At 41.6% G+C, this 26448-nt stretch overlaps 1 protein-coding gene across 3 annotated transcripts in view; it reads right to left on the bottom strand.

Moving 5' to 3' along the window:
• The window catches only part of CPVL (carboxypeptidase vitellogenic like), a 196547-nt gene that overhangs the window by 78785 nt on the left and 91314 nt on the right, over nucleotides 1–26448 (bottom strand). For all 3 annotated transcript variants that reach the window (XM_021670137.2, XM_064380524.1, XM_021670140.2), the window contains 5 exons: nucleotides 26367–26425; nucleotides 23976–24055; nucleotides 18185–18251; nucleotides 4273–4395; nucleotides 3749–3880 (listed from right to left, as the gene is read on the bottom strand). In XM_021670137.2, coding sequence (XP_021525812.2) covers nucleotides 3749–3880; nucleotides 4273–4395; nucleotides 18185–18251; nucleotides 23976–24055; nucleotides 26367–26425 — 461 coding nt within the window. The remainder of the gene's footprint in view (nucleotides 1–3748; nucleotides 3881–4272; nucleotides 4396–18184; nucleotides 18252–23975; nucleotides 24056–26366; nucleotides 26426–26448) is intronic.

The raw sequence follows: 26448 nt of genomic DNA, 5'->3' as shown, positions 1-26448 counted from the left end.
CAGAAGAGGCTGAAGACATGGAGGGGTGTTGCTGATGATGGTATTAAGTTGTAAGGAGTTCTCAGGACAGGATTCTAAGAAATGAAGTCGGCACATCTTAAAAACAATCTATCAAGTACAAATTTAGGGTTCGTATAAGGTATTATTATCCTAATTTTATGGGTGAGAAAACTGAGACACATGAGGTTAAGCAACTTGCCGAGGATACCCCGCTAAGAATGTCAGAAGTAAGATGATTAGGCCACAACTCCTGAGCCTGCACACTCAACCACGCACACACTGGCTCCCAGGGGTCAGCCTGCAATGCTTCCTCCTTGCCAATTCCTTCTGGCCAGGCTTCAACATTTGATATACAGTCTCACTGTTGTATTCATGTTCTTTTTCAAATATGAAGAAGCTTAAGTTATTCAGGTTCCTATTACCAAGGGGTTAGAGGCCAGGAATGACAAGAGTTATCACCACAGAAAGCGGTGTGGGTGGAGGTGGTGGTAAGCCTTCTCTAGCAATGCTACCATTGCGCGGGGCCCCACGTCTGGTTGTGCAGCTTGCGCACTCCATGACCATGCCTGTGGCTAAGGGGGAAGAAGGGGCAGGGAACCAGCCAAAGCTCTGCTTGCTGAGCTGGAGAGCCTAGCTCAGGGCTGCATCTGGAGAAATGGCCACCTCTTATCCTCACACAATGGAGGCATCTGTTTGCCCAGTCCTGAACCCACAGGACTGCGTCACCCCAGAGGAGGTGTCTTTTTCTAATTTGTTCATCCAGAGGGGGCACCGTAGGCCAGGGTCATTCTGAATGTACACCTCATGTTTGGAACTCATTGTCAGAAATTATCTTCAACACCAATGGGAATATAAAGTCAACCTTGAAGAGTAACTGCTTTTATAAAAAGTCCTTTGTTGGCTGGGCACGGTGGCTCATGCCTGTAATCTCAGCACTTCAGGAGGCCAAGGTGGGCGGATCACTTGAGCTCAGGAGTTTGAGACCAGCCTGGCCAACATGGTGAAACCCACCTCTACTAAAAGTACAAAAAATTAGCCAGGCATGGTGGCATGTGCCTATAGTCCCAGCTACTTGGGAGGCTGAGGCGGGAGAATCACTTGAACTCTGGAGGTGGAGGTCGCAGTGAGCTGAGACTGCGCCATTGCATTCCAGCATGAGTGACAGAGTGAGACTCCATGTCCAAAAAAAAAAAAAAGTCAATTGTCAAAAAATAAGGTGGGTAGTCAAAACCTGTGAAATTAAGAACTGTGTGATTCAGAGAATTGTCATGGAAAGAGAGGTAATACTGGACAGAGGTTCAGCCATTTTACATCTTACAGAATATCTAAAACATCCCAGGATTTTCATAGAATGCCTGAAAATTACCATAGGAGAAATACTAGGGTGGAAATGGGGAAACAATTCCAGTCCTTGACCTGCCACGATCTATTTGTGTATCTTTCAGAAATTCATTGCAATCCTCTAGGCCTCGGTATTCTCACCACTCACAAGTGTGTGCGTGTGTGTGTGCGCGCGCGTGTGCGTGCACATGCGTGTGTGTGTGTGTGTGTGTAAATGCATGGGGCAGATGACCTGTCCCTCTGAGTACTCTCCAGCTCTGAGTTACTACTCTTTGATTAATTAAATCATTTAAAAGGATCAGAGCATCAAACAGTTCATCATTTTAGGCTTCAAATTCTGACATTTATATTCCCTTGGGTTTCAGGATTTGTTGGAGTCTTCCTTTGGAGTCATTGAAACACATTTCAACCACAAGTCGTTTACTGTCCTAAGTATCATTTTATCTATTTTCCTTGAAAAAGCAAAGATCTCGTTTTAATTCATCACTCAAGATATTGGACCAATGGTCAGAAAGACATTCCAAGCTTTCAAAGGTTTTGCCTGTTTGTGGTTCCAGTTTCTGATGTATCTGGTCTGGGAGAGACTATTTAAACTCCTGGGTCATGTTCTCATTATCTCTGAATACACAACATACCTGAACTTTTCTACAGCTTCACTAATCCTGTAGGTGTTTAGGCTGCTGTATTAAGTAGCAGTCATCTTTCTGCTTTCTTTCTAAACGTGGGCCTCTCAAATGCTGTGGCTCTTGACACTGCTTTATCTCTGTGTGCTTTTCTTTTTTTCCTTTTTTTGAGACCGAGTTTCGCTCCTTACCCAGGCTGGACTGCAATGGCACGATCTCGGCTCACCGCAACCTCCGCCTCCTGGGTTCAGGCAATTCTCCTGCCTCAGCCTCCTGAGTAGCTGGGATCACAGGCACGCACCACCATGCCCAGCTAATTTTTTGTATTTTTAGTAGAGACGGGGTTTCACCATGTTGACCAGGATGGTCTCGATCTCTTGACCTCGTGATCCACCCGCCTCGGCCTCCCAAAGTGCTGGGATTACAGGCGTGAGCCACCGCGCCCAGCCTCCTGTGTGCTTCTTTAAAAACAAATCAAATGTCTCATTTGCAAATTGGTCTCATGCCACATAAAAATTGGTATTAATTCTAAATACTGAAGTTTCACTGCTCTTCCCCCTCTCTTTCGCAGCAGAAAGCCTACAAAAGGCTATCATTGCAAATGGAAACATGATCCTACATGTCCCCAAGAGACCCCTCTTCCTTTGTGTTTACAATTGCACAAGAAAATCTGAATTCATCCTCTGCAGCGATATTTACTGTCCTGACACAGAGCCTGGTAGAGCTCTGAAAGATGGCTCAGGACTCCCTTCACTCCATCTATTTGCACAGCTAGCTGCTACCAGATCATGGCCAAGGCAGTCGCTGCCTTGGGGGATTTCAGATGGTGTCCTGACACCCTGCTTATAAAATGAAAACTAACTTTGTGTTATCGTCCACCTTCTCTCCAAGGTTCTATGTCTCCTATTTTGATCTGAACTGGCTAATCTGCAATGCCCTTAAAACTATTAATATCAGTCTTTAATAACAATAACGACATTAGATATACTGTTACAGAATATGTGTTTAATAAAGTCCTCGAAATTCTGTCCTTGCCTCATGTATTACTGTGTCAAATACGATGGCTCTGTAGTAAATGTGGCAAAAACCTCCTAAGGGAGATTGTTTACACACGGCTCTGTCTGCATTGACCAAAAAAAAAAAAATCAACTTTCTGTATCCTAATATTTAGTATATTCTTACATTTTAAATAACCAAAAAAGAATAGGGTGAATAACATAATTGATTCTCAAGTTTAATTTTAGGTGAGCAAAGTAAGGATATGCACAAATACCAATGGTCCTTTGTAAGAGTTTCAAATTACTATGCTTTATAATCTTTGTTCCTGACACGTGTGTCACGTGACATTTGTTAGACACTGGTCATTTCTCCCAGCTGAAACCCTGTTTGTGGATATAAAACTCTTTACATGGTTTAGAGCAGATGGTGAAGCATATGCCTCTACTTCCTGGGTTGCCTTTCTTCTGATTTCCATATGATACGGTCTGCCTTGAGGGCCTCCATGGCATTTAAAGAAATCAAAACAGTTAATGAAAGACACAGTTAGATAAACACTCCAAGATGATCTCAGGCTTAAAATACAGCCAAAGTAAATTCAAAGAAACACAGACAGACCTTTTCTTCATCATCAGCCCACTCAACTTGCCTCCCAATCTCCAACAGAATTAACAGACAAACCTTCTCTAACAAAAAAATGCCGGAGCACCAAGGTGTTTCTACTGACCTGCCCCCCTCCCCAGATGGTTTTAATTGCTCAAGGGCAGCACAGGGCCCCCAGAACTCACTTCAAAGGCCTGAACCCAGTTCTGCTTCCTGATGTGTTCTATGCAGTCATGGCACTGCTTCTGGAAGTACTTTTTTTGCCTCTCATCCAACAAGCCAATTTGGTGCAGGAACGCTGCATAGCCCCCTATAACCTGAGGACAACAAAGACACACATCAATGCCACAAAGGGAGAGAAAGACATTAAGGAAACCCATTTACTTGGTGAAATAATCCTTTGTAATAGTTAATCTTGTGCTGGTTACCCAAATAGGATAATTACATGCACACACACATACGCCCCACAACACACACAACAGAATGCAACACAATACACACACATATTTGCACGGACAGCCAAAGGAAGCTGGCACAGTAAATTGATACGATGAAACATTTGGTAAAAATTAGGAGATTTAAGTCATAAAGTCAACTGGTATTTCCCATTTCCCTTATGAAATTAGACCTCTAAGAGGAGACTTCCATCTGATAAAATTCATTTAATCTCCCTAAAAGACAAAATAGAAAGTAAAAAGGAGACACCTACCGATTCAGGATCAAAATATCCATCTCCAATAGCAATTCCTTTCAGGTTGATCTTCAGCTTCCTCACAGGGTTGAGGGAATGGATGAGGTGTGCAATGGCTGGCACGTATTTCCCTGCGTAAGACTGAGAAGGACAGATGTTGAAATGGCCAATTACAAATTGATGCTAATAAAATTATATCTACTTAAGTTAATTAAAGTAACAATGAAGGAGCAATCTTTCCACATGAGGTATACCATCTGTTTCTTGACCTCACATTGTAGATTCCATAATAGCAAAAACCTTCTCTGTCTTCAAATTCTTTTGTTGTCTCAAATAGCATCAAATGACATGCACAGGTTCTATGCACAAAAAATAACAAGTGAACATGTAATAAGTGAACATTCTAAATTCCTTCCAAAATAAAGTAACTTGGGCCAGTGAACACAATTCTGCCACGTGTTAGGTGAAAGCTCTATTCAAAAATTAGAAGGAAAAAGTCTCAAGTTCAAAATTAAGATTTCAAAATCTGATAATGCCACAAATTTTGAAATAAACATGTATTAAAGGAACAGGAGAAGCAGAAAAGGAAAATATTATTCATTGGCCACTAAAATTTTCACTTGAACTCATCTCTATTTCCAACCTTTTCTAGCACAAGGTCCTTTTTCAAGGTCAAAATATTCTGTAAATATCCTTCCCCTAACAAACATGGTAATAGTTCTACTTTTAGACTGTGCTGGAAGAGCTACTATTGATTCAGCAGTATTTTTCAAGTAATTGCATTTTGTATTTTTTCCATCAGAAGTTGCCTTCTTGACATCTCCACTTCTTTGTCTAATATTAAACTTCACACGTCCAAAATGAAGCTCCCATTCCCAACCCTGAGGCAGCCTCCCTTTCAATTCACGTTAATTCTGTTCTTCTGCTGCTGAGGCCAACAATCTCGGTGCCATTCTTTGTATTTTCCTTTCTCTCACATTCCACAAAAGTCAATCAGCCAAGCTTGTCAACTCTACCTATTCTATCAAAATCTGTCCAGAGTCCAGCGTCTCCCCACAACCTCTTCTCCATCGCATCATCTCTGGCCTGGATGACTGCAGTAGCCTCGTCATTCGTCCCCTTCTTTTGCCCTTATCCTTTAATGACTTTCCATCTTCCCAAAGGCAAAGGCATAAGGGCTGACATGATCTGCTCCTTTCTCTACTCTAAACTCTGCTACCCTTTCCCTCATTCCTCTACAGCCCATCGGGTTCCAAGCTGTTCCTTGCACATACCAGGAATGTGGCTGCCAGGCCTTTACATTAGCTGTTCCCTCCACCTGAAATGCTTTCTTCTCCCAGACACCCACATGGCAAGTTCCCTCAATTTCCTGTATTTTTACTTTTCTAAGTATTTCCTCAATACTTAATACTCTCCAACAAACTTTTACTCACTTATCTTATATACTGTTATTCTTCAACCCATACTAGAATATAAGATCCGTGAATACAGGGACATTTGTCTGTTTTACTTGAGTCCACTATAACTGATGCTGTGTATTTGTCAGTGCTCAATAGTTGTTGAATAAATGAATCTTAAAATGAATCCACAGACATCTGAAAAAACAGCAATGCCTCTACGTTCAAAACAGATTGGAGACACTATGTAGATACCTGTGAGTTCACAGACCCTTCGCAGCATCTCCAAGGCTCTACAGGGGTCTGTAGTTCAAAGGCTGGGAACCCCTGAGAGCTCTTATTTTATCCATACCATAATCATATGCTGAAGATAGCATCATTCCCATTTCAAGATGAGGAGACTGAGGCTCAGAGAGGTTAAGTTGTAGAGCCAGAATTATACCTGAGCTGACCAACTCCAAAACATAAACTCCTTCCAAGCAATGATGAAATAATGTCATTTATGTAATTTGTCCAAGATCTCCTCATTGATGCAGCTCTCTTGTACAATAATTATTATTTAGGCAAAGTATCGAATCAAAGCAATTTATCCGTTCATACTTGTAAGTACATTTTAGCTTCCTTGTGTAATATAAAGGTGTGTTTACATGTCTGAAATTTGGTTTGTTGCCTAACTGTGCTACATTCTCATGACAATAAGTGAATATTTATGAAGTAAAATTTCTGTAAATTGACAAAAATTACATTTCCCTAATTATTTTACTGATAAAAATGTATTATATACTCTTTAATGAATTTATTGGGCAATTCTTCTGTCAAAGGTATTGACACGCTTTGCCACTGTGTTCCCAAGCACATCTCATCTCCAATGTAATCCCTATGTGTTCAGGAAGGGACCTGGTGGAAGGACTGGATCATGGGGGTGGCTCTCCCATGCCGTTCTCGTAATAGTGAGCGAGTTCTCACCAGATCTGATGGTTTTAAAAGTGGTAGTTTCCGGTGCACGTTCTCTCTCTCTCTCTCACGCCAACTTGTGAAGAAGGTGCCTGCTTCCCCTTCCCCTTCTTTCATGATTCTAAGTTTCCCGAGTCCTCCGTAGTCATGCCGAACAGTCAATTAAACCTCTTATTTATAAATTACCCAGTCTCAGGTAGTATCTTTAAAGCAGCGTGAAAACGGACTAATACAGACATTATACCACATAGCTAAAGAGACATAAAAAGGAATAAAGCACAAAACTTGCCTCATAAAGGTCACAATTTCTTTCAAAACTCTATTATGGAAACCTTGACTGACACATGATAGAGAAAAGTTTACCATTTCCTAGATTACTATTTCCATAATGTATACATTGCCTAGCACAAAGTAGGTAAATAAAAACATACTTGATAAATGAATTATCTGGCACTACTTCTACTTTTTCCATATTGGAAATTGGTACAAATGCTAAAAAGCATATCTTCCAGTGGTATTATCACTCCAATTTTCTTGTTATAAGACCTGGTAATAAAACATCTCTCTTGACCCTTTCTGACACAGAAGGGCATGTCCTTTAAGTTGCTGTGTGAGTAGTCACGGCAAATGTAGGCTGAAATATCTGCATGTTTATGGCACCTTCCCCCAGTGACCATGTGTATCTGGGACGTATCCAGGCAGGGAATTAAGAAGGAACACCCACTCAGTTTCTGAGCATCTACTATGAGCCAGGCTACCTCACCTACTTTAAGCCGGTTTAAGATAAGCATTATTTTCCTGTATTTTACAGTGATGAAAACAAGGGCCTATGCATGTCATTTACATGCCTGGCTGGAATTTGGCCTGGCTTGGCTGTCTCCACAGCTCCCCTTTGTCATATCTAATTGCATTTCAGTCAGTGGTCCTGGAATACACCACGGGTCTGAGGTATCCCAAGGTAGGACTACATCCTTGGGTTTATCTACTCCATGTTTGCTAAGCTGATCGTTTATGAAAAACGAAACAGTCAGATGAGTAGTACTATAATGATATCCAAAATGAGATTCTTCAATATTCAGTCCACATCTGCTAACTTCAGTGATCATCTTTACCTGTTTTTTTTCTTTTTCTTTTCTAATGACTATCACACACTTCCTCGCTTTGTGTCAGTGTGACAAATCTGTCATTGCCTTTTTCATTAATCATTCCATTGGTTGAGTGACTCAGGCTTTCACGGAGTAGACAATTACAGAATTGTTTTTATGGAAAACAGACACTGAAACATTGCAATAAATTTCAATTATTTTCACTCTCCTTGTTGAGATAGATTTTTTTTTTGGCAAGATCAGGCTTATTTATTCTTGAATCATTTATTTCTCCATTTAATGATTCTCTGACCACCGTAAGCACTTCAAAAGACAACCAGATAATATATCAAGTATATATTATTTTACCTCATTGGCTCTTTCCTGTATATATTTTATAGAACGCTATATTTGGGGGGAAGGATTTAGGTGTGACTGCCCTATGGATTAGAAATGGACTAGATGGTCCCCTAGGCTTATAACAGTGATTCTGTAATTCTATGAACTATTGCTTCTTTGGTTCCGAGTTCTGCTCATAATCATGAAAACAGCAACAACAACCAGAACTCTTGGCCCCGTGGCTTCTGACCTCCCCATGGTGTTCACCAATGTGGGCAGCAGCTGGTCAATGAAGCCCCTGAAGTCCATGAATTAACATTAACCTTCTAACATGGGATCAGATTCTGGCCTCGTAAAAGCTCAGAGCAATACCAAAGCAATTATAAAAAGAAAGAGGAAAAGTGTGGCCAAAAACTATCTGAACACACACTATTTTAGGATTTGGCAGTGACCTTCATATGAGAAACTCAGCCAGATAAACATAACACATCTAACAGAATTCGAACTAAGTTAGCAATCAACACATCAGCATTTTAGGCTGCCCTTATTATTCCTTTGTAATACTTAAAGGAGCTTCAAGCTGCAATTTCCAGCACTGCCCTTACTTGGTTAATTTTTCCCATGGTGACCGTATTTCGAGCTCACCTCCAACAAGAAGGACCCGAGGTATTAGAGTGTGTTTGTACATGCTTGTATTTGCTAGAGCTTAAAGAAGCAATAAACTTCCAATTCTCCTCCTACATCAGAAGGATCTCAGAATTCAGCTCTCAATCTTTTATTTCTCCCACAAGAGAAAAAGGCCTCAACATCATAGTTGAATAGTAGTTTTGAATCTTGGTCTGCAATCTTTATTTTTTTTCCAGCCTAATGGAAATCCCGTGAGGAGCAAATTGTACTCGTAAAAACAGTTAGAGAGAATGTAATGTTTCGTTAATTACCCAGATGTGTAAAAACACAATGAAATTGGACGTAGAGAAAACTTTTAATAGTTTTTTGCCTGAATCTCTCTTTGCTTATATGCTTCAACAACATTCATAGCCTACTCACTGTAACCTGCCATTTGGTTATTTTCAAGGAAGGGAAAAAGATTTCATAGCTAAAGTCCAGCTTCAAGCAGCTCCTCCAGAGGAAAACAAATAGTGTCAGAGAATAATATTAAAATGGAAACAACATCCTCTTATAGAAATTTCACATATGGTAGCAGTTACTATTGTTTAAGCTACTCAGTTGACTACATTACTCTGAAGTTTAGTAGAAAAAAAAAAAAACAGATACAGTTATACTCACTTTCTGCCTTGCTTCTAGGTACACATTTCATGGTAAAAACATTCAGAACTCTGTCGTCAATAATGAGCAATGGCTTTTGAAATGAGACACAGCTAAACCTGGACACAAAGTTTCACCGTCCACAGGTCTTGCTTTCTATCTCCTGCCTGGCAGGTGGAAAGAGGGAGTTGTCAACTTCAGCAGTGGAACACTGAGGACCCTGAGGGGCATTCTAAGCTCCTTGCCCTGCTTGAACCCCACTCTCCCCAGCTGCACAGGAGAAAAAAATCCTTCTTTGAATAATTCACTACTGGGCTGGTGAGAGCTCCTTTGTATCCCCAGAAGGAATCAAGGCACACTGCCCTTCTGGAAACAGTAATATCATTGCCTTGTTCTCCAGCTCATCCCAGGCACAGACTAAAATAGAGCTGCCGCCCATTTGTGGGAGAAGACCAGAGGGAACAAGAGACCTTCATTGCCTCAAAGAGAACTTTATGCACACACTGAACAGCCCAGGAAAGCCACAAAACCTGGTGAAAAGCTCCGTGTAATGGGGACCATTTAGCAGCCAAGAGGACAGGATTAGGCTAGGGCGGCCTACCTTGACTTCATCTAGTCTAGGGTAGAATCTTACTTCCCTCAGTACCATTATTTTCTCTGAAGAGAGCAGTATGGCCTTAAAATGGCCAGTTTGGAAAATTAATGAATGAGGAAAGCTGGAATTTCAGTGTTGTGGTAATCTCTATAACCTCCTAGACATTTCTAGACCATGCGTCATCTCATTTCAAGACCACATTGCTGCAATTAAAAAAAAAAAAAAGCCTTCTAACAAGAATATGGCTTTATCAAAGCATCTATTTCTTTTGAATATGGGCTTAAAAAGAGACCTGCAAAATCTACAGGCATAGGCATATAGCAAAAACATTTCAATCTACAGCCAATTTTTAGTCACAAAAACTTATGCAAAAATACATGCTGCCTCCCAAATGATATATTCTCCTTTTGTATTGAGAAGCTGCTCCTTAGATAATTTTAAAAAGCCATCATTGACAGGCATAGGTGAACAAGATGCATCCTTTTCCCACCTACTCTGAGTTGAGGGCCAGTTTGGAGAAACTCAGCTTGAAGCCAGGTGCCTCAAAATGAGATGAATAAACCCTTTTGTTTCCAATGGAGACTGCAGTTACTCTTTATTTAAAAGCCTGAACACACTGGGCCACAGTCAAAAAACTGAGTCTTTGTTTGCTCACTATAGATACAAGTCCTAAGGATGAAGCTGCATGATAGATATAAGTTAGCATTTCTCATACCCGACCTAAACTTCTCATCTATTCAGGTACTATTTATGTCTCTATGCTGCCTGCTCCAGCATGGTAGTTCATTTCTGACAGAGCTTATAATGACTTCTGATTTACCCATATTCTTATCCATGCAACCTCAGCATATATATATTGATTTGACTTGGATATACTGTCCAAAAGCCAGAGACCCAACTTGCAAACATTTCCATATGCCCTTGTTCAGTTCTCCGGTTTCAGCTTAAACCTTGATTTTTGTAATATTAAACTCATTAAACAGTCACAAATCCGTTTTCAATTCTCAAAGAAAATATTGGCAAGTACAGATGAGCATAACTGAAAATAGACGTTTGTCATGGGTTCAAGAGTTAAAACAGCTTGAATGTTATCTAATAAAATTCAGCAAGTTCCAAGCCTTCAGAAATAATTGCATTCCGAAGACTTCAAGTCTTTATATCACTTGAAACTTCCACTTACTCTATAAAACTTAATGATCAAAGCCACGTCTTTATGATTAAAACTAAGTCTTGGCCAGAAAGACAGAGACATTCAAGAAGCTAGGGAACTTCTTTTCTGTTTGTGTGAGGTTGATAACCCTAGAGATTCAGCATAAAATATGGAAGGGGATGTCTGCCTCCCTTCTATACAAAGTGAATCTGAAGCAGGTCCTGCAGACAGTGCAAATACAAGGTAAGAGCACCCAGCTTGGTGAACAAGCATGTTGGTGAACAAGGCTGCACCAGTAGCTCATTCCTTCACTACCATCTTCAGGCTCCAGAGTCTGACTATTCAGGTTCCAATGCTGGCTCCTCAACTTTCCGGCTGGGTGGCCTTGGTAAGGCATACCTAACCTCACTAAGCCTCGGTCACCTCACCTGTAAAATGGGAAGAATAATCATAGCACCTATTTCACAAGGCAGCTGTTAGGATTAAACAAGGTAATGCATAAGCCAGTGCTCAGCATGATGCCTACCATACAGTCCATTCTCAATAAATATTCTCTAGTAAAATGTACAGATAAAATATGTGAACTATGTGTTCTCAAAGCATCCCTTCTAGCCATCACATTTAATGATCCCAAGCCTGGGCTAACAGGATGATGGCACAGACTTACATAGAATGCTAATAATTATAGGCCTCCTTCTAGAATCGCTCTCCCACCCCACCTTGGTTGCCACCCCTCTGTTTGCATGCCATTATTTGAAATTATCCTATTATAAATATCTATCCATCAGGTAGGCTCTACTCTCTACTCAAATGCAAACATGTTGAGAGTCCACTGTATCGGTTTTAATTATCAGATCCTTTCTATGGAACAATGAGCTGACAAGAAGACAGATGGGGGAGAGAAACAGAACAATCACGATGGGGATGGAGGAAGCGTGGAGAAATAGGAGCTGAGCACAATAGACTGAGGAGAGAAAGGCTGAGGTGGGAGGATGGCGCTGAAAAATGATGGAGGCCAAAGGAGAGTCCCCAGGGCCCAGGGCCTAGTGTGGGGAGAGAAGGGCAATTAAAAGGAGGTGAGAGAAGCAGGAAAGATCACTATTGGGTACTGAACTTAATACCTGGGTGATGTAATAATATGTACAACAAACCCCCATGACAAGTGTTTGTCTATGTAACCAACCTTCACATGTACCCCCAAACCTAAAATACAAATTTTTTTAAAAGGGAGGCAAAAAGATGCAGGAAAGAATTATTGATATTTTTATTTTATCTAAAGGCAGCCTTGCATGAGCACCATTCTACAATATTCATTAAGCACTTTGTTTAGTACTGAATAAAACACACACACACAGCTCTCACACACCGGGAGCTTACCCCCTAACCCAATGGGCCATGATGATTTCAATAAAGGTTGTCAGACACTGTGCTTCCAACAGGGACTTCACCTGTGCAGATGAAGATCAAGTATCCCATTAAGCTCCCTAATTCATTTTTAAACAACTTCGAAGTTTTCTCTCTATTCGATCCTCAAATAAATTAAGGTTGCAAAACTGTTTATAAAGAGTCTGCCCTTTTTTGCTGATGGAGAAGAGATGCCCAGTTTTAACCACAGGCCCTGCTAGTTTGGAAGTGTTTTCATGCATTGCCATAACCTTCCACATGCACTGAATCGTTCCCCTGAGCGGCACATAAAGTCACAGGCTCAGAGCACGAGGGGCAGTCCCCCTGATTCTGTCACCTGCCTGCCTTCCAGTGAGGGCTGTTTTGCTTTAACTTCTAGCTGGGCTCACGTACAATTGAGAGGATGCTACACGTGTCTGTGCCTCAAGAACAAGAGCGATCTCACTAATAGTTACTGGCTCAGAAAGGATAACACTTATAAAGAAAGTTAATTATGGGAATTAAACACAGCTTCTCTTTTTGAAGTATATTTTTTTTATGCCTTGAGGAGGGTGATTTACAGACACATTTGTCTCTTTTTAGAGAAAATTAATTCCAGTTGGTGTTCTGGGCAGAAAGGAAGAGAAGGAGGAAGAAGACAGAGCAGCTTCTCCCATTTCCTTTGCACTGAGGGCAGGCCCACTCCACTTTCTCTGGTGTGGCCACACCATCGTCCACAGGGCAAGGCAGAGTCTGGGGTGGGCCCTGACACATTCTGCTGCTGTCCATGTAAAAAACGAACAAGCACAACTTCTAATGTCAACTGCTAAGCTCCGTTTTCTTTTTAGAAGGTAACTATTGCTTTTAAAAATGATTTCGGAATAATACACACAGTAGAGGGGACAATGCCTATCCCAGCAACGAGTTAGCGGAGCCTGTTTTAACACTTCAGCTCTTGTCTACACGCATGAGGCTGAATGGCTGGTAGTCATAATGTATTAACCCAGCTTTTCAACATGAATGGGAATAACAGTCATCACATGTTGGGTACTCACCACAGCCAGTCACTATGCTAATAACTGAGGAGGATTATCTAGCTAAATGCTCAAAACAACCCTATGCAGTAGGTACTATTATTATTTCCAGACTCCTTCATACCATATCAGGGTTCCGAACAGCTGCTCCAGACCCCTTGAGCATCAGGCGCCTCTCATTCATCGCACACAAATGTGAAGATATTTAGGTCTGGTGCATTTACATTGAAAAGCAGAAAACCATTTCTGAATCTGTGCATTGATTTTTTGAAGATGGCGCTACAAACCGAGCAGCATGATTCAGCTTTCCTAAGGGTGTGAGAAAATCAAGAGTTTAGAAGAGAAAGGACTTTTTTTCCTTGAAAAATCTAGAACAATTTGTTTTGTTTTTTGGTGGTAGCAGCGGCAAGAGGGAAAATGGGTGGTTATTATGTTAAAACTGCAATTACATACAGATGCTTTAACAGTGAGTCTAGATAACTTCATTTGAACTTCTAGTAAAGCAAAATACCCCTGGAAGTGATCTAATTTAACAACTCCTCTGATTGTTAGATGAAAAGCAGAGGCCCAGGGAGGTTGAAAGACTTTACTCAAATCATCCAGGGAGGAGCAAAGCCAGCCCTGAATCCCAGGTCTCCTAATTATTAATCCAGAAAGCCTTCCACTTCTCTTTTTTGCCGCAAAGCCTTAAAACAGAAGACAACCCAGATGGGACAAACTATACTGGAGAAACATAGCAATCTAATATTCATAATAAACCATCAAGGCATAATTATAAAGTGATTTTTCTTCTAGACAGAGCACTGCCCCCAGACTGAATGAATCCCATGTAGTTCTGTGAAGATGATACCTCCTGACAATCCCTACCTCACATCCACCTTCATCACTCAGGTCGCACAGGTTTCGTTAAAACTATTCATCCTGGCAGCAAGGAAGCTAAAAAGAAAACTGTCCTTTTCTATACACATTAGGAAACGATATGCATAAAACCACAAGGCAGATGTGAAATAACGAAGTCAATTTTTCATCTGGGATTTGGCAACTTTGCCAAACATCATGGTTTGCATCAACATCATGGTTAACAATATCACCAGATTATTTGCAAGACAGACATTACACACAAAGTAGATCACTCTTCTGCAGGATGTGAAATGGGCATTTTCCAGGGTTGCTGCCAAGTAATGGGAGTGTCACTTCCTATTCGTTTCCCTAACCCGGCTCTGAAATTGGTTAAAAGACAACGAACAGCCAGAAATTACCAGGAGAGGTCCTAAACCATCCTTGCTGGATAACTGGCTTAAAAAACCTAAAGTGTAGGATGCTAAACAGTCAGAATATCCCTTCCAAATACCTTAGAAAGAGAAGAAAGAAGTTGCTAGTTCCAGTGACTTGCTATTCCCATAGAAAAACTCGGACCATTTTTCTTTCTCACCCTGAAAGTGGACACCGCAGACGTGCTTGCCAGCATCCTTACAGCCCTACCTCTGGTGTCATCACTTGGATCTTCCTCTGGAGACCACTCATCTCCCACTCTTGTGGTTCAGAGTATAAGCGCCCCCATCCTGGTCCCTACCTTCCCAGGGTATTGGGGTGGGCCTCAGGCACCATTATGGCCAATCTGTATATTCCAACCACCTGGCTCCAGTTGGTGCTTCTAGGATAGGCATGGGATCCAAGTGGAACATCTGAGATTCAGGAATCTGGGGGGATGGAATTACTGGGAAAGAGAAGTTGAACTGATAGACTATACCTGCCCTGGGATGGATGGAGAAGCAGGGGAGCCACATGAAAAGAACTTGCCTGAGAATGAAACCAGAGAAGTACAAAGCCAAGTACATAGCTCAGGAGGGAATGACGGGCAGAATCCTGATAACAAAGTATGAGCACCCAGATCCAGCCACACCTGATGTTAAATCAATCAATGCCCTGTTTCACTGAAGCTGCTTTAAATAGGGTTTCTGTGAAACTTGCAACCAAAAGAGCCTTGCCTAACACACCCCCGTGTATCCTTCAAATCCCAGTTTAGTTGTCACCTCCTCTGCTTGGCCTTTCCTGAGGATCCCATATTGAGAGGTAGCTATTTGTACCTTTCCTGTGGCTACTAGTCTTTACGTTACTTCTCTAATTTTTTCCTTAACGATTTTTTTCTTTTATCAAGACTCCTGGATCAGAGATAATACTTCTCTAATTGTAACTTTCATCAGTATTTTAATTATTAGACCTTCAGATTTAGGACAGGGTCAACATCTTACAAATCACCGAATTCCTAATCTTTGTCCAGTACCTCAAACATAGTAGATACTCAATATATCTGTGCTCAGTTGAATTGGATTCTAGATGTTCTGTCAGTGAACACTGGATGCTTTATGGTCTCCCATTACCCTCAGAACAAAATCCAAACTCTTTGCCACAGGCAGCCGGACCCTACAGGATGGATCCACTGGCCTCTCTCTGCTCAGCTCCTACCATGGCAGCTGTGTGCTTTTCTTTGAACCCGCCAAGCCTGTCCCCCCTGGAGATTCTTGCATTTATTGTTCCTTCTGCCAGGAAAGCCCTTCTTACAAATACTGCAGAAATTACTCCACATCATTCAGGGTTCTGTTCATTATCTCCAAGTCAGAGAGTCTTGCTCAGACGATCTTATCTGAAACCGCACCTCATTCACTCTCCAGCCCTTGCCCTACTGCATCTCTTTCATGACACTCGTCACTGCCCGATATTACAGTACCTAGCATGTATTTTAGTTATCACCGTCTACCTCTCTAGAATGTGTGAGGGCAGGGATTTTTTTGTTGTTATTCGGTGTTATTCACCATTATATTCCTGGCACCTAGAACTGCACCTGTGTTCTCAAATGATTGGCTGGTACACATATTTTAAATGATCTTAAAAAGGATGCAAAAAGCAAGTCCTAAAATTGAAACCAACATAGACAAATGAATGTAACTGTGTGTTAAATTTTAACATCATCGCGCTTAAAAAATTGAATTCTTATAACTTTTAAATACAGTAGTTTGATTATAAGTGTGTAGTGAGATACAATTTAAGGATAAAAATAATTGCAGCAAAAAATATTGAAAGTAATCTTGCTGTTTCTTGTTGGTAACAGTACTCAGGTAGTAATTCTGAAGCATTTTGGGCATATTGTAGGAGTAAGCAAACACGCTGATGCTATTAGGTACCACAGCCCTCGACGTGGGAGAAGGGTTAAACAAACACGAAACAGGGAAAAGAGAAGACGACCTTGTGGTGTGGAATTAGAATTATGGGTATCAGTGTGAAGTCATTTTGTTTCCTAGCTCTGCCCATGCACAAGGTCTAAAAGCAATGACATCCCAGCAGCAAGGAGCCCACTTAGTGCTGAGGACTTGCTTTTTAAATACCATTCCCCATGAAAAAGTAGTAGCATTCCGTGAAGAACTGACTGATTCCAAGGCTAGGGCAGGGCAAGTACAAGAAGTACAGGATGCTCCTGGAACATACATTTGTGTCAAGAAGCAGGGACACACTTGGAGGCTAATGGAGACCTGTCAAAAGGGCACAGGAGCCAGTTGAAGGGGTTCCCCGTGACCAAATTTAAAACACTATAAGCATCAAAAACAATAATGATAACAAATTTTAACAGATCAAATAGAAATAACAATCTGTGAGTCCAGAGTACTATTTTTAAAAGTAAGTAATAGGAGGAAAAGGGAAAAGTCTTCTCTAAGGAAGAATGCCAGAAAGATATTCACATAAAGATACATTAGAAAATCATTTTGGCTGGGCGCGGTGGCTCCCAGCTGTAATCCCAGCACTTTGGGAGCCTAAGGCAGGCAGATCACCTTAGGTCGGGAGTTTGAAATCGGCCTGACCAACATGGAGAAACCCCTTCTCTACTATAAATACAAAATTAGCCAGGCATGGTGGTGCATGCCTGTAATCTCAGCTACTCGGGAGGCTGATGCAGGAGAATCGTTTGAACCCAGGACGCGGAGGTTGCAGTGAGCCCAGATGGCACCATTGCACTCGAGCCTGGACAACCAGAGCAAAACTCCATCTCAAGAAAAAGAAAAAAACAAAAAGAAAAATCACCATTTTACCCCCTCCCCCCACAGTGTAATAACTGATTCAGACAGAGATTATCAATGGATGCGAAAACTACTGGGTGGCATTTTTAGGAGGAAACAGTGTTCAAACGGTTTTGAATTATTAATTATTAACAGAATCAGGTGCCTTTACAATGGCAAGATCTGGCAGACACCACCTTGACAGAGTGATCCAGTTTAGCATCACCAACAGCGGGACAAACTGACATCATGTGCCTCCCGATGAGAGGCAACAAAGTATACACCATCTGTGTGATGCTCTCGATCACATGTTCTCACGTAACCTAAGCACCGAGGAGAAAATCAGACAAATTCAAATACGGGACATTCTACAAGGCACCTGGCCTGGACTCTTCAAATCATCATCATGCATGACGAGGACAATAAACAAGGCAGGTGACTGAGACCACCTAGTGCGCCCATGGTAACATGTGAGCATGCAGTGAGCCCTGGGATTTAAAAAATGTTATGAAGGGTATTTTCATAATTGGGAGAATTTTGAATATAGGCTGAATCAATATTGATACATATGTGTACATGTATATACGTATATAGATTTTAAATATGCAAACTACACTCATAATATATCTCAGTTCTGATGATGTTTGAAGCACACAAGGAAACATGACTTCTACTTACCTCTCCAGCGACATAAAAGTCATTATTTTGAAATTCAGGAAATATCTGGAAAAACTGAATCAGTGCACTGCAAAAAGAACAACAACAATACGAATTAATCAGAAAAATGATTCAGGATCTCTTCATGCTAGGATATCAAATCTAAGCCTTTGGCAATAGGTTTCATATTTGAAATAAGATACCACTCCGCTATGAGCTCCTGTAGGACATTTTATTTACACAATACGTGTGGGCTTACTTTGTGATAAGAAGTTTGGATAAGTGGACATCACTACTCTGGGCATGTTTCCAAATCACTGAGTTACCAGTTTGGATCATGTAACTGTTGAGGGCACCCTGGGCAAATAACACAGGTTTCACATGTTACGCAGCAATTGTTGGAGGTAGTTCTGCAAACTTTATAATCCCATTAGCCCAGGTTTGTGAAGTAAGGGGGATCTTTGTTTCTTACCAACCCCCACTGTGGGGGACTCTAAACATTTCTGATGGAGCTCCCAGAATGTCAGCATTTTAATAACCAAAGAACAGAGAAACTGTAAGATGACTATAATTTAAAAGAAAAACAGCAAACAGCCACAGATATTGAAATAAATGTACAGTGGCCTCTGGGCTAAAAAAAGAAAAATACATTTACTAAAGAATGCCAATAGCCAGCTGCGCATGGTGGTTCAAGTCAGTAATCCCAGCACTTTGGGAGGCCAAGTGGGGTGGATCACCTGAGGTCAGGAGTTAGAGACCAGCCTGGCCAACACAGTGAAACTCCATCTCTACTAAAAATACAAAAATTAGCTGGGCCTGGTGGCACATGCCTGTAGTCCCAGCTACTCAGGAGGCTGAGGCAGGAGCATACCTTGAACCCGGGAGGCGGAGGTTGCAGTGAGCCGAGATCGAACCACTGAGTACTTCAGCCTGGCCAACTGAGCGAGACTCCTACTTAAATAAAAAAAAAAAAAAAAAAAGAATGCCAATAGCCACTTCAGTGATGAAATAGACTTTAACAGACTCCAGGAATGATTTCATAATAAGAAAACAGTGGATTTTTAAATGATTCTCTGCTTGAATAAAATGTTTCAAAAAAAGAAAACAAAAACTTGTGAAACTCGGAAGCTCTGAGTGTTTTGACCCAGACTGCAGTGCCTGCGAGGCTAGGGGAGGTTTTTGGCCCAGCTTCCTGCTGAGAGACTAAAAGCCATGAACCATCCAGGGAAGATGAAAGGCAAGGAGGCTTTGGAAACCCAGTAGGAAGGAAAAGTTCAAGGGTTACAAAGAGGCAAAATTGGGTCATTGCAATCACCATGATCCTAGCTATATTTAATTTTCAAAGGCTGCATAAAAATTCACCATGAAACACTAATGCAGAGTTTCGGTTTATTTCTGTATTCATTATTTATAGTGGCCTTTGTAGCAACTAAATCTGAGACGCTGCATTTTATAGCTTCCATGTTTGTGCTGGCAATAAACTGGCTTTAGAATGCAGATAAAAATAGATACTCATTCTCCACCCTTCCCTCTCCAACCTTCAGACTAAAAACTACTTCCTTTTCTTTCTTCCTGCTTGTTGGAATGGCTAATAGATAATTTAGTATAGTAAATCTCAGTTAAGCCTTTGGCTTTAGCTTAAAGCTTACTTCCTTGTAGTATTTGCTGGAGATTCATTAGGGTTGCTGGATTTAGCAAATGAAAACATAAGACATGCCTTTAACTTGAATTTCAGATACATAACAAATAATGGTTTAGTTTCAGTATGTCCCAAATACTGCATGGAACATACTTACATTAAAATTTTATTTGTTGTTTATCTGAAATTCAAATTTAGGTATTTTGTGTTTTATCTGACCAACTTAGGTGGAGATAATCCCTCAGGTTACTTCTATCTTGAAAATGGCAGGATTCTCTAGCTCAAGTTTCTAAGGCAAGGCTCCACTTCAAGAAGTTATCATCAAGTTTGTTTGTTTGTTTGTTTTTTGAGACGGAGTCGCCCAGGCAGTAGTGCAGTGGCGCCATCTCGGTTCACTGCAATCTCCGCCTCCTGGGTTCAAGCAATTTTCCTGCCTCAGCCTCCTGAGTAACTGGGACTACAGGCATGCACCACCACACTCAGCTAATTTTTTTGTTTTTTAGTAGAGATGGGGTTTCACTATGTTGGCCTTGATGGTCTCAATCTCCTGACCTCATGACCCGCCCGCCTTGGCCTCCCAAAGTGCTGGAATTACAGGTGTGACGCACTGCACCCGGCCAGCACGGAGTTTTAATTTCACAGTTTTGATTTCACAGCCAAAAAATTGGCTTTTTTTTTTTTTTAAGCAAGCATTTGGTAGCTTGGTAGCACTCCCATTTCTTAAAAGAGAGTGAAGAAAGAAAAAAGTCAATTTAGTAAATTAGATTTACATATGTCATTTGCTCATTTAACAGTATTTTAGTCAAGAACTCTTATTACATGGTAAGCATCTTCTAGAAAGTAGAATCTAGAATCATGCCCACATGAAATTTCGAATTTCAGAAGCAGAACTGCTAAACATATATCTAATACATAAGTGTGTGTGTGCACATGTGCACACTCCATGCATTTATTCAGGTACAAGAGCTGCGTGGCACAAGAAGCATGCCTCTTCCTGGTGATTCCATTTGGCCACCTTGGCATTGTGTCAAGGACTTGTCTAATAAACAGAATTTCAGTTAAGGGCTCTTCCCTGGCAGAAAGGTACATTAAAAGTCCACAAGGAGATTGCAAGGAAGAATGACTAGGAGAAAATTATTCCTCAGATAATTTTTCAAACAGAGATTGGGTGGATGCAGGGCAGAAAAGGTGAGTGGACTTGATCATGCACTGTAGACCCAAAAACAGCACTGGAATCTGGTCGGTTCTGATGGAGTCAGAAGCATAATCACAAACACAAACAACATTCAGGATAATCGAGTTTCAGATGATGTAAGCAAAAGCTTTATATCAATAAAAGCCAGGCAAAGTGTACCTACCATCACTGGCAGTGGACCTGAGGTAGGAGGTGGGACTCAACTACAGAGATGGGGCTTAGATGCTGGATCAAATTGAGGACTAGCTAAGACAGAGCCTGAGTGGAAGCAGCTTTCCGTAAGACATGCCTACCAGTGGACCACATCAGTCTGCCATTGTGATGGCCACACCCAGGCATTACCACCCCTTTCCATGACAATGACCCAAAGACCCAAAAGCTACTATCCCTTCCCTAGAAATTTCTGCATGAACCAACACTTAATCTGCATGTAATTAAAAGTGGGTTTAAATATGACTGCAAAATTGCCCTGAGCTGCTACCGTGACTAGAGAGTACCCCTGCAGGAGCAGACATGGAGCTGTAACACTGCCCCTTCAATAAAGCTGTGTCTCACCCTTGAATTCTTTCCTGGGCAAAGCCAAGAACCCTCGCAGGCTAAGCCCCACTTTGGGGCTCACCTGCCCTGCACTAGACTGACACAAGCTTAGCAACAGGAATCCTGGCACTGCTGCTGTATTGGAGCACGTGCGGGGAGCCTCTTCTGCATTTATTCTACATTGAATGAGGCTGAGCCATGATCCTCTCCACCTGGCACAGGACACAGAGGCTTCTCATTTCGTATAGAAAGCCTGCTTCCTAGCTGCATTGCTATGAAGCTTTGTTTAGCAATCCTACATATAATTTCCCATTGCAAACCAACATGTAGGAGAAAACTATAGTAGCACTTCCATTTGGCTGCTAAGAAATTAACTATAGGTCCACTACTAGACTAAGCACCAGGAGGGCAAGGGCTTTGGAGACTGCTTACTTCTGTCTCACCAGCACCAAGAACAGCTGCTGGCACACAACAGGCAATTAGTAAACAGCGGCAGGAGAGCCGCACCAGCTAGTATACTCCAAATCAAAGTTAGTAAATTTCATCATTTTTTTAAACCAGAGGGGCATTGTGACTAGCATATTCCAAATAGGAAAAGAGGGAGAGAAAGTATTTTAATGTCGTTAGTGAAAAAGTTTTATTTCCAAACACAAAGAAAAGCACCATAAATAAGAATGGTAAATATCTCTTTAGGGGCCTACTGCTTATAGCCATGCACTATTAATAGTCAAAAAGAATGGGATTTCCAGAAAAAAAAGAAAGATGGTTTTCAAAGGGAGAAAATGAAAGCTCCACTCTCTAAACCTGTAGTAGCCCATTTGCAGGTTTAAAGCAACCTTCTTATTCCAAACACCCATCTGGAGAGCTGGAGAGAAGAATGTGGTCACAAAGGGAAATGAACAGTGTAAACTATAAAGGAAACAGCTGAAATCAGTTTTCTGCACTACCCCTGATTAGCTATTTTCCAGTTCTAAGAGCCTAAAGCAAAAAGAACTACAACACTATAAACAACGAACGCTTTGAAATAGATTCCCTTTACATGTCAGGCAAGAGGAGACAGACCACATGTCAGCAGTCGACATCCCCACACTGAGGGGCAACTGGAAGCTGTAATGGTCTTCGGGGGAGGGGAAGGAGAGACAGAAACCGCTTGGCAGGGATGCTCTGTCTTGGAGGGGGCCGATGCCTCTCTTCAATACAGAACCTCCGCCCTCAGGGTGTTTGCTAGTTATCCACTGAGATTGATTGGATTTAAACCAAAGAGGGATGGGAGGTGGGGGCGGGGAGGAGGTTTCTAATCTGAAGAAAGAGAGCACACAGTGCCAAAGAGAGCCCTGGCCCTGACTCTGAGGAAGCCTGTGAGGACTGCAGTCTGTGGAGGGAGGGGGAGGAGCTGCTGGGAGGACACCCCTCGAGGATCTTGGTGAATATATCCCTAGGACCCCACTGTACCTGGAAGCAGAAGTGTGGGGTCCTGGGCATCCCTCTGATCGAATCATGGAACATGTGGAAAATAGAAGTGGAGAAGACAACAGCCATATTCTTCTCTGGGTGGGCAGAGGGAGGGATCTTTGGGAAAGAGGCTAGGAGTTCTACTTTCTTCTCCCCACCCCATCTGCCTCAGAGAGAAAGAAAAGTACAATGGAAAGCTTTTGTCAGAGATCAGCAAACTCTGACTCCTATTAGATGCACTTTCTCGGCTTTGGGGATTGGTGGTAATTAACAGGGTGCTCAGTGGAGGTGTGAGGTAGGGACTTAGTTAACTCCTTCTGGCCACTAGGGTTCTTTTAGTAAATTATCATGATTCATAAAGGAGTGCCCTAGTGACCAGAAAGAATCTAGGACTCGGTCTCTAGTAATAATTTGTAGACTGGAAGTATCTGACCAAATAAGAAAGATCACTTGCTTTTTAAAAAATGCTAAAAATAGCAAAGATTAGTATGAATAAAAAAAGAAAGAGAGAAATTATATGGACACTGGCCAGACTTACAACTTTACATTTTTCCTTTTTTTTTTTGCAAAAGGAAACTTTCATAAGATGAAGGGAGAAGACTAGAGACTAACAAGCTAAATTTTCAAGCCTGGAAATGTCTTGAACTAGAAGCAGAAAGTAAAAAATTGCATCCAAAAGCCAAAAAAAGAGGAATCCTGGGAAACAAACAAATATCTGAAAAGATGTTGTCCCCTACAAATGGAAAGTTAAATACAATTTTGAAAAACAAGCAGAAACCTTTCAGATGTCTGGTTGAAAGGTTTAAAAAATAATCTTTAATTGAAAAATTCTGCTCTGTGTGTGTAGATGTGAAAGTATCCTGAAATTATCTTCAGGAAGTGGACTGTAAGTCTCAGTCAATAATAATTAAAACACTAGAAGAATTTTCCTATTGAGATAGAAAAACGTTTGGTCTGAAGAAGACCAAGATAAAGGTAGAGCATTTCACCTGTATAAATCCCGTGCTACATCATCCTCATTGACTGCATATCCGTGGGTATCATCAGTAAAACTGAAGCCTGAGCCCACCTGCAGGAGAAATAAACAAGCAGGTATAAATGAAGAGAAACACACACATTAGGGACCCGCAGAGAGGTCCCACACTGGAAGGTGACCTTGTTCCAAAGGACAAGCTCTGATTTTTTTTTTTTTTTTTTTGCCATTGCCCCCATGCCTTTAGCCCTCCTCCCAGAAGGATCCTGAGTTCCACCTTTTCTCTCCATTCCCCAAAGCCCAAAAAATCATCAACACAGAACTTTGCCCTGGAGTCAGTGGCAGAGCTGTCCTGGTCCTCAGTGGAGATCCTGCCCGTCCCCTGCTACGGCATCAAAAGATCGAAAGTTGTCTCCTCTCTGAGACCTGGAGAGTGCATTGCTCTGTCCTGCCAAGAAGAAACTCTCCGTTGGGCATGGTGGCTCACATCTGGAATCCCAGCACTTTGGGAGGCCGAGGCAGGTGGATTCACTTGAGGTCAGGAGTTTGAGACCAGCCTGGCCAACATGTGAAACCCTGTCTTTACTAAAAATGCGAAAATTAGCCGGGCATGATGGTGAGCCCTGTAATCCCAGCTATTCAGAAGCTGAGACATAAGTATCACTTGAACCTGAGGCAGAGGTTGCAGTGAGCCGAGATTATGCCACTGCAGTCCAGACTGGGTGACTGAGTGAGACTCCCTCTCTAAAAAAAAAAAAAAAAAAAGACACTCACTAGGCTGGAGATAAAGGGTAGTTGTACGCTGTCTTTCTCCTCCTACTTCTTTTATTTGCGAGAAATAGGGCCATTAAGTCATTTCCTTTTCAGTAGATAAGGAGTTTAGAGTAATTAAGACTAACTTTAAACTAATACTTTATTATACCCAGAAGTTCATAGACAACTGAACTGTAAATCAAAAGCAGCAGCTACTATTTTTATGTTAACAATTTGCATAAGGAATGGACTCCCCATCTGGTATGAAGATTTTTGTGTTTTTGTTTTCCACACATCCAAGGATGTTTAATTCATCTTCTCTTTAAATACACAGATATAGACTAGGAATATGGAAGCTTGCCAAAACAAGGTCAGGGAAGGAGCATGTTGACATTTTTTTCCCTTTTATTTATTTGTGTTCTCTTTGGACCATCTGAATAGTGAGAGAAGTTAAAGATTTTAGTTAAGGGGGCAAAGATACTCCAGCTCTGTAGAAGCTGACCCTAAGTTTCTCTCCTATTTTTTACCTTAATAGAACCAGTATCAGAAGACCTCTCCAAGAAGAGTATCACTTTTTGTCCAGAGATGAGTTTTAGTAAGTGAAGGAGGCCGGGTGCAGTGGCTCACGCCTGTAATTCCAGCACTTTGGGAGGCTGAGGCAGGCAGACCACGAGGTCAGGAGTTCAAGACAAGCCTGGCCGACATGGTGAAACCCTGTCTCTACTAAAAATACAAAAATTAGCCAGGCATGGTGGTACAAGCCTGTAATCCCAGCTACTCAGGAGGCTGAGGCAGGAGAATCGCTTGAACCCAGGAGGTGGAGGATGCAATGAGCCGAGATGGTGCCACTGCACTCCAGTCTGGGTGACAGAGCAAGATTCCATTTCAAAAAAAATAAAAAATAAAAAAAGTAAGTGAAGGAGACCAGTTTTGACTTTTTGGATCTAGAACTCTATGTGAAAGATTAGAAGTTCTGACACTATATAATAATCCCTGATACAGGGAACCCATATTGTTAGTGAAAAGAAACAAATCCCTCCTTCTGGGTTATCTAATTCAGTCAACAGGACATCTCATAGGATTAAAAATGAGGAAATGGGCTGGGCACAGTGGCTTACACCTGTAATCCCAGCACTTTGGGTGGCCAAGCCTGGTGGATCACGTGAGGTCAGGAGTTTGAGACCAGCCTGGCCAATATGGTGAAACCCTGTCTCGACTAAAAATACAAAAATCAGCCGGGTGTGGTGGCACACGCCTGTAATCCCAGCTATTTGGCAGGAAAATTGGCTTGAACCCAGGAGGCCGAGGTTGCAGTGCGCGAAGATTGCACCACTACACTCCAGCCTGGGCGACAGAGCGAGACTCCAAAAAACAAATGAAGAAATGAGAGAGGCAGCAAGGAAAATTCCCAAACTCAGATACAATTATACATGTTAACAGAAAAGCTAAATCTCAAAATGGTTTTAATTTTACAGATTAAATTCTACTTTGAAAAGGAAAAACTAAATCTCAAAATGGCTTTCAGTTTGCAGATTATATTCTATTTTGAAAAGCAAAAACTAAATCTATTCTGTGAATGTACTTAATATAAAAAGGAAAAAAGCAAAGATAGGAGAGGCAGCGCTGACGGCTCACAGGGTCACCCCAGACTCACTGGATTGTCAATGTAAAGCATGGAGAGCGTGGTGGTCCAGGGGAAGTCTCTGTACTGCACTGTGAAAACAGAACAGGGATGA

This window comes from Aotus nancymaae, unplaced genomic scaffold, assembly GCF_030222135.1.
Source record: "Aotus nancymaae isolate 86718 unplaced genomic scaffold, 86718_ANA_hifiasm-v0.15.2.pri h1tg000025l, whole genome shotgun sequence".
Taxonomy (NCBI): domain Eukaryota; kingdom Metazoa; phylum Chordata; class Mammalia; order Primates; family Aotidae; genus Aotus; species Aotus nancymaae.
This window is presented reverse-complemented; position numbering and strand designations above follow the sequence as displayed.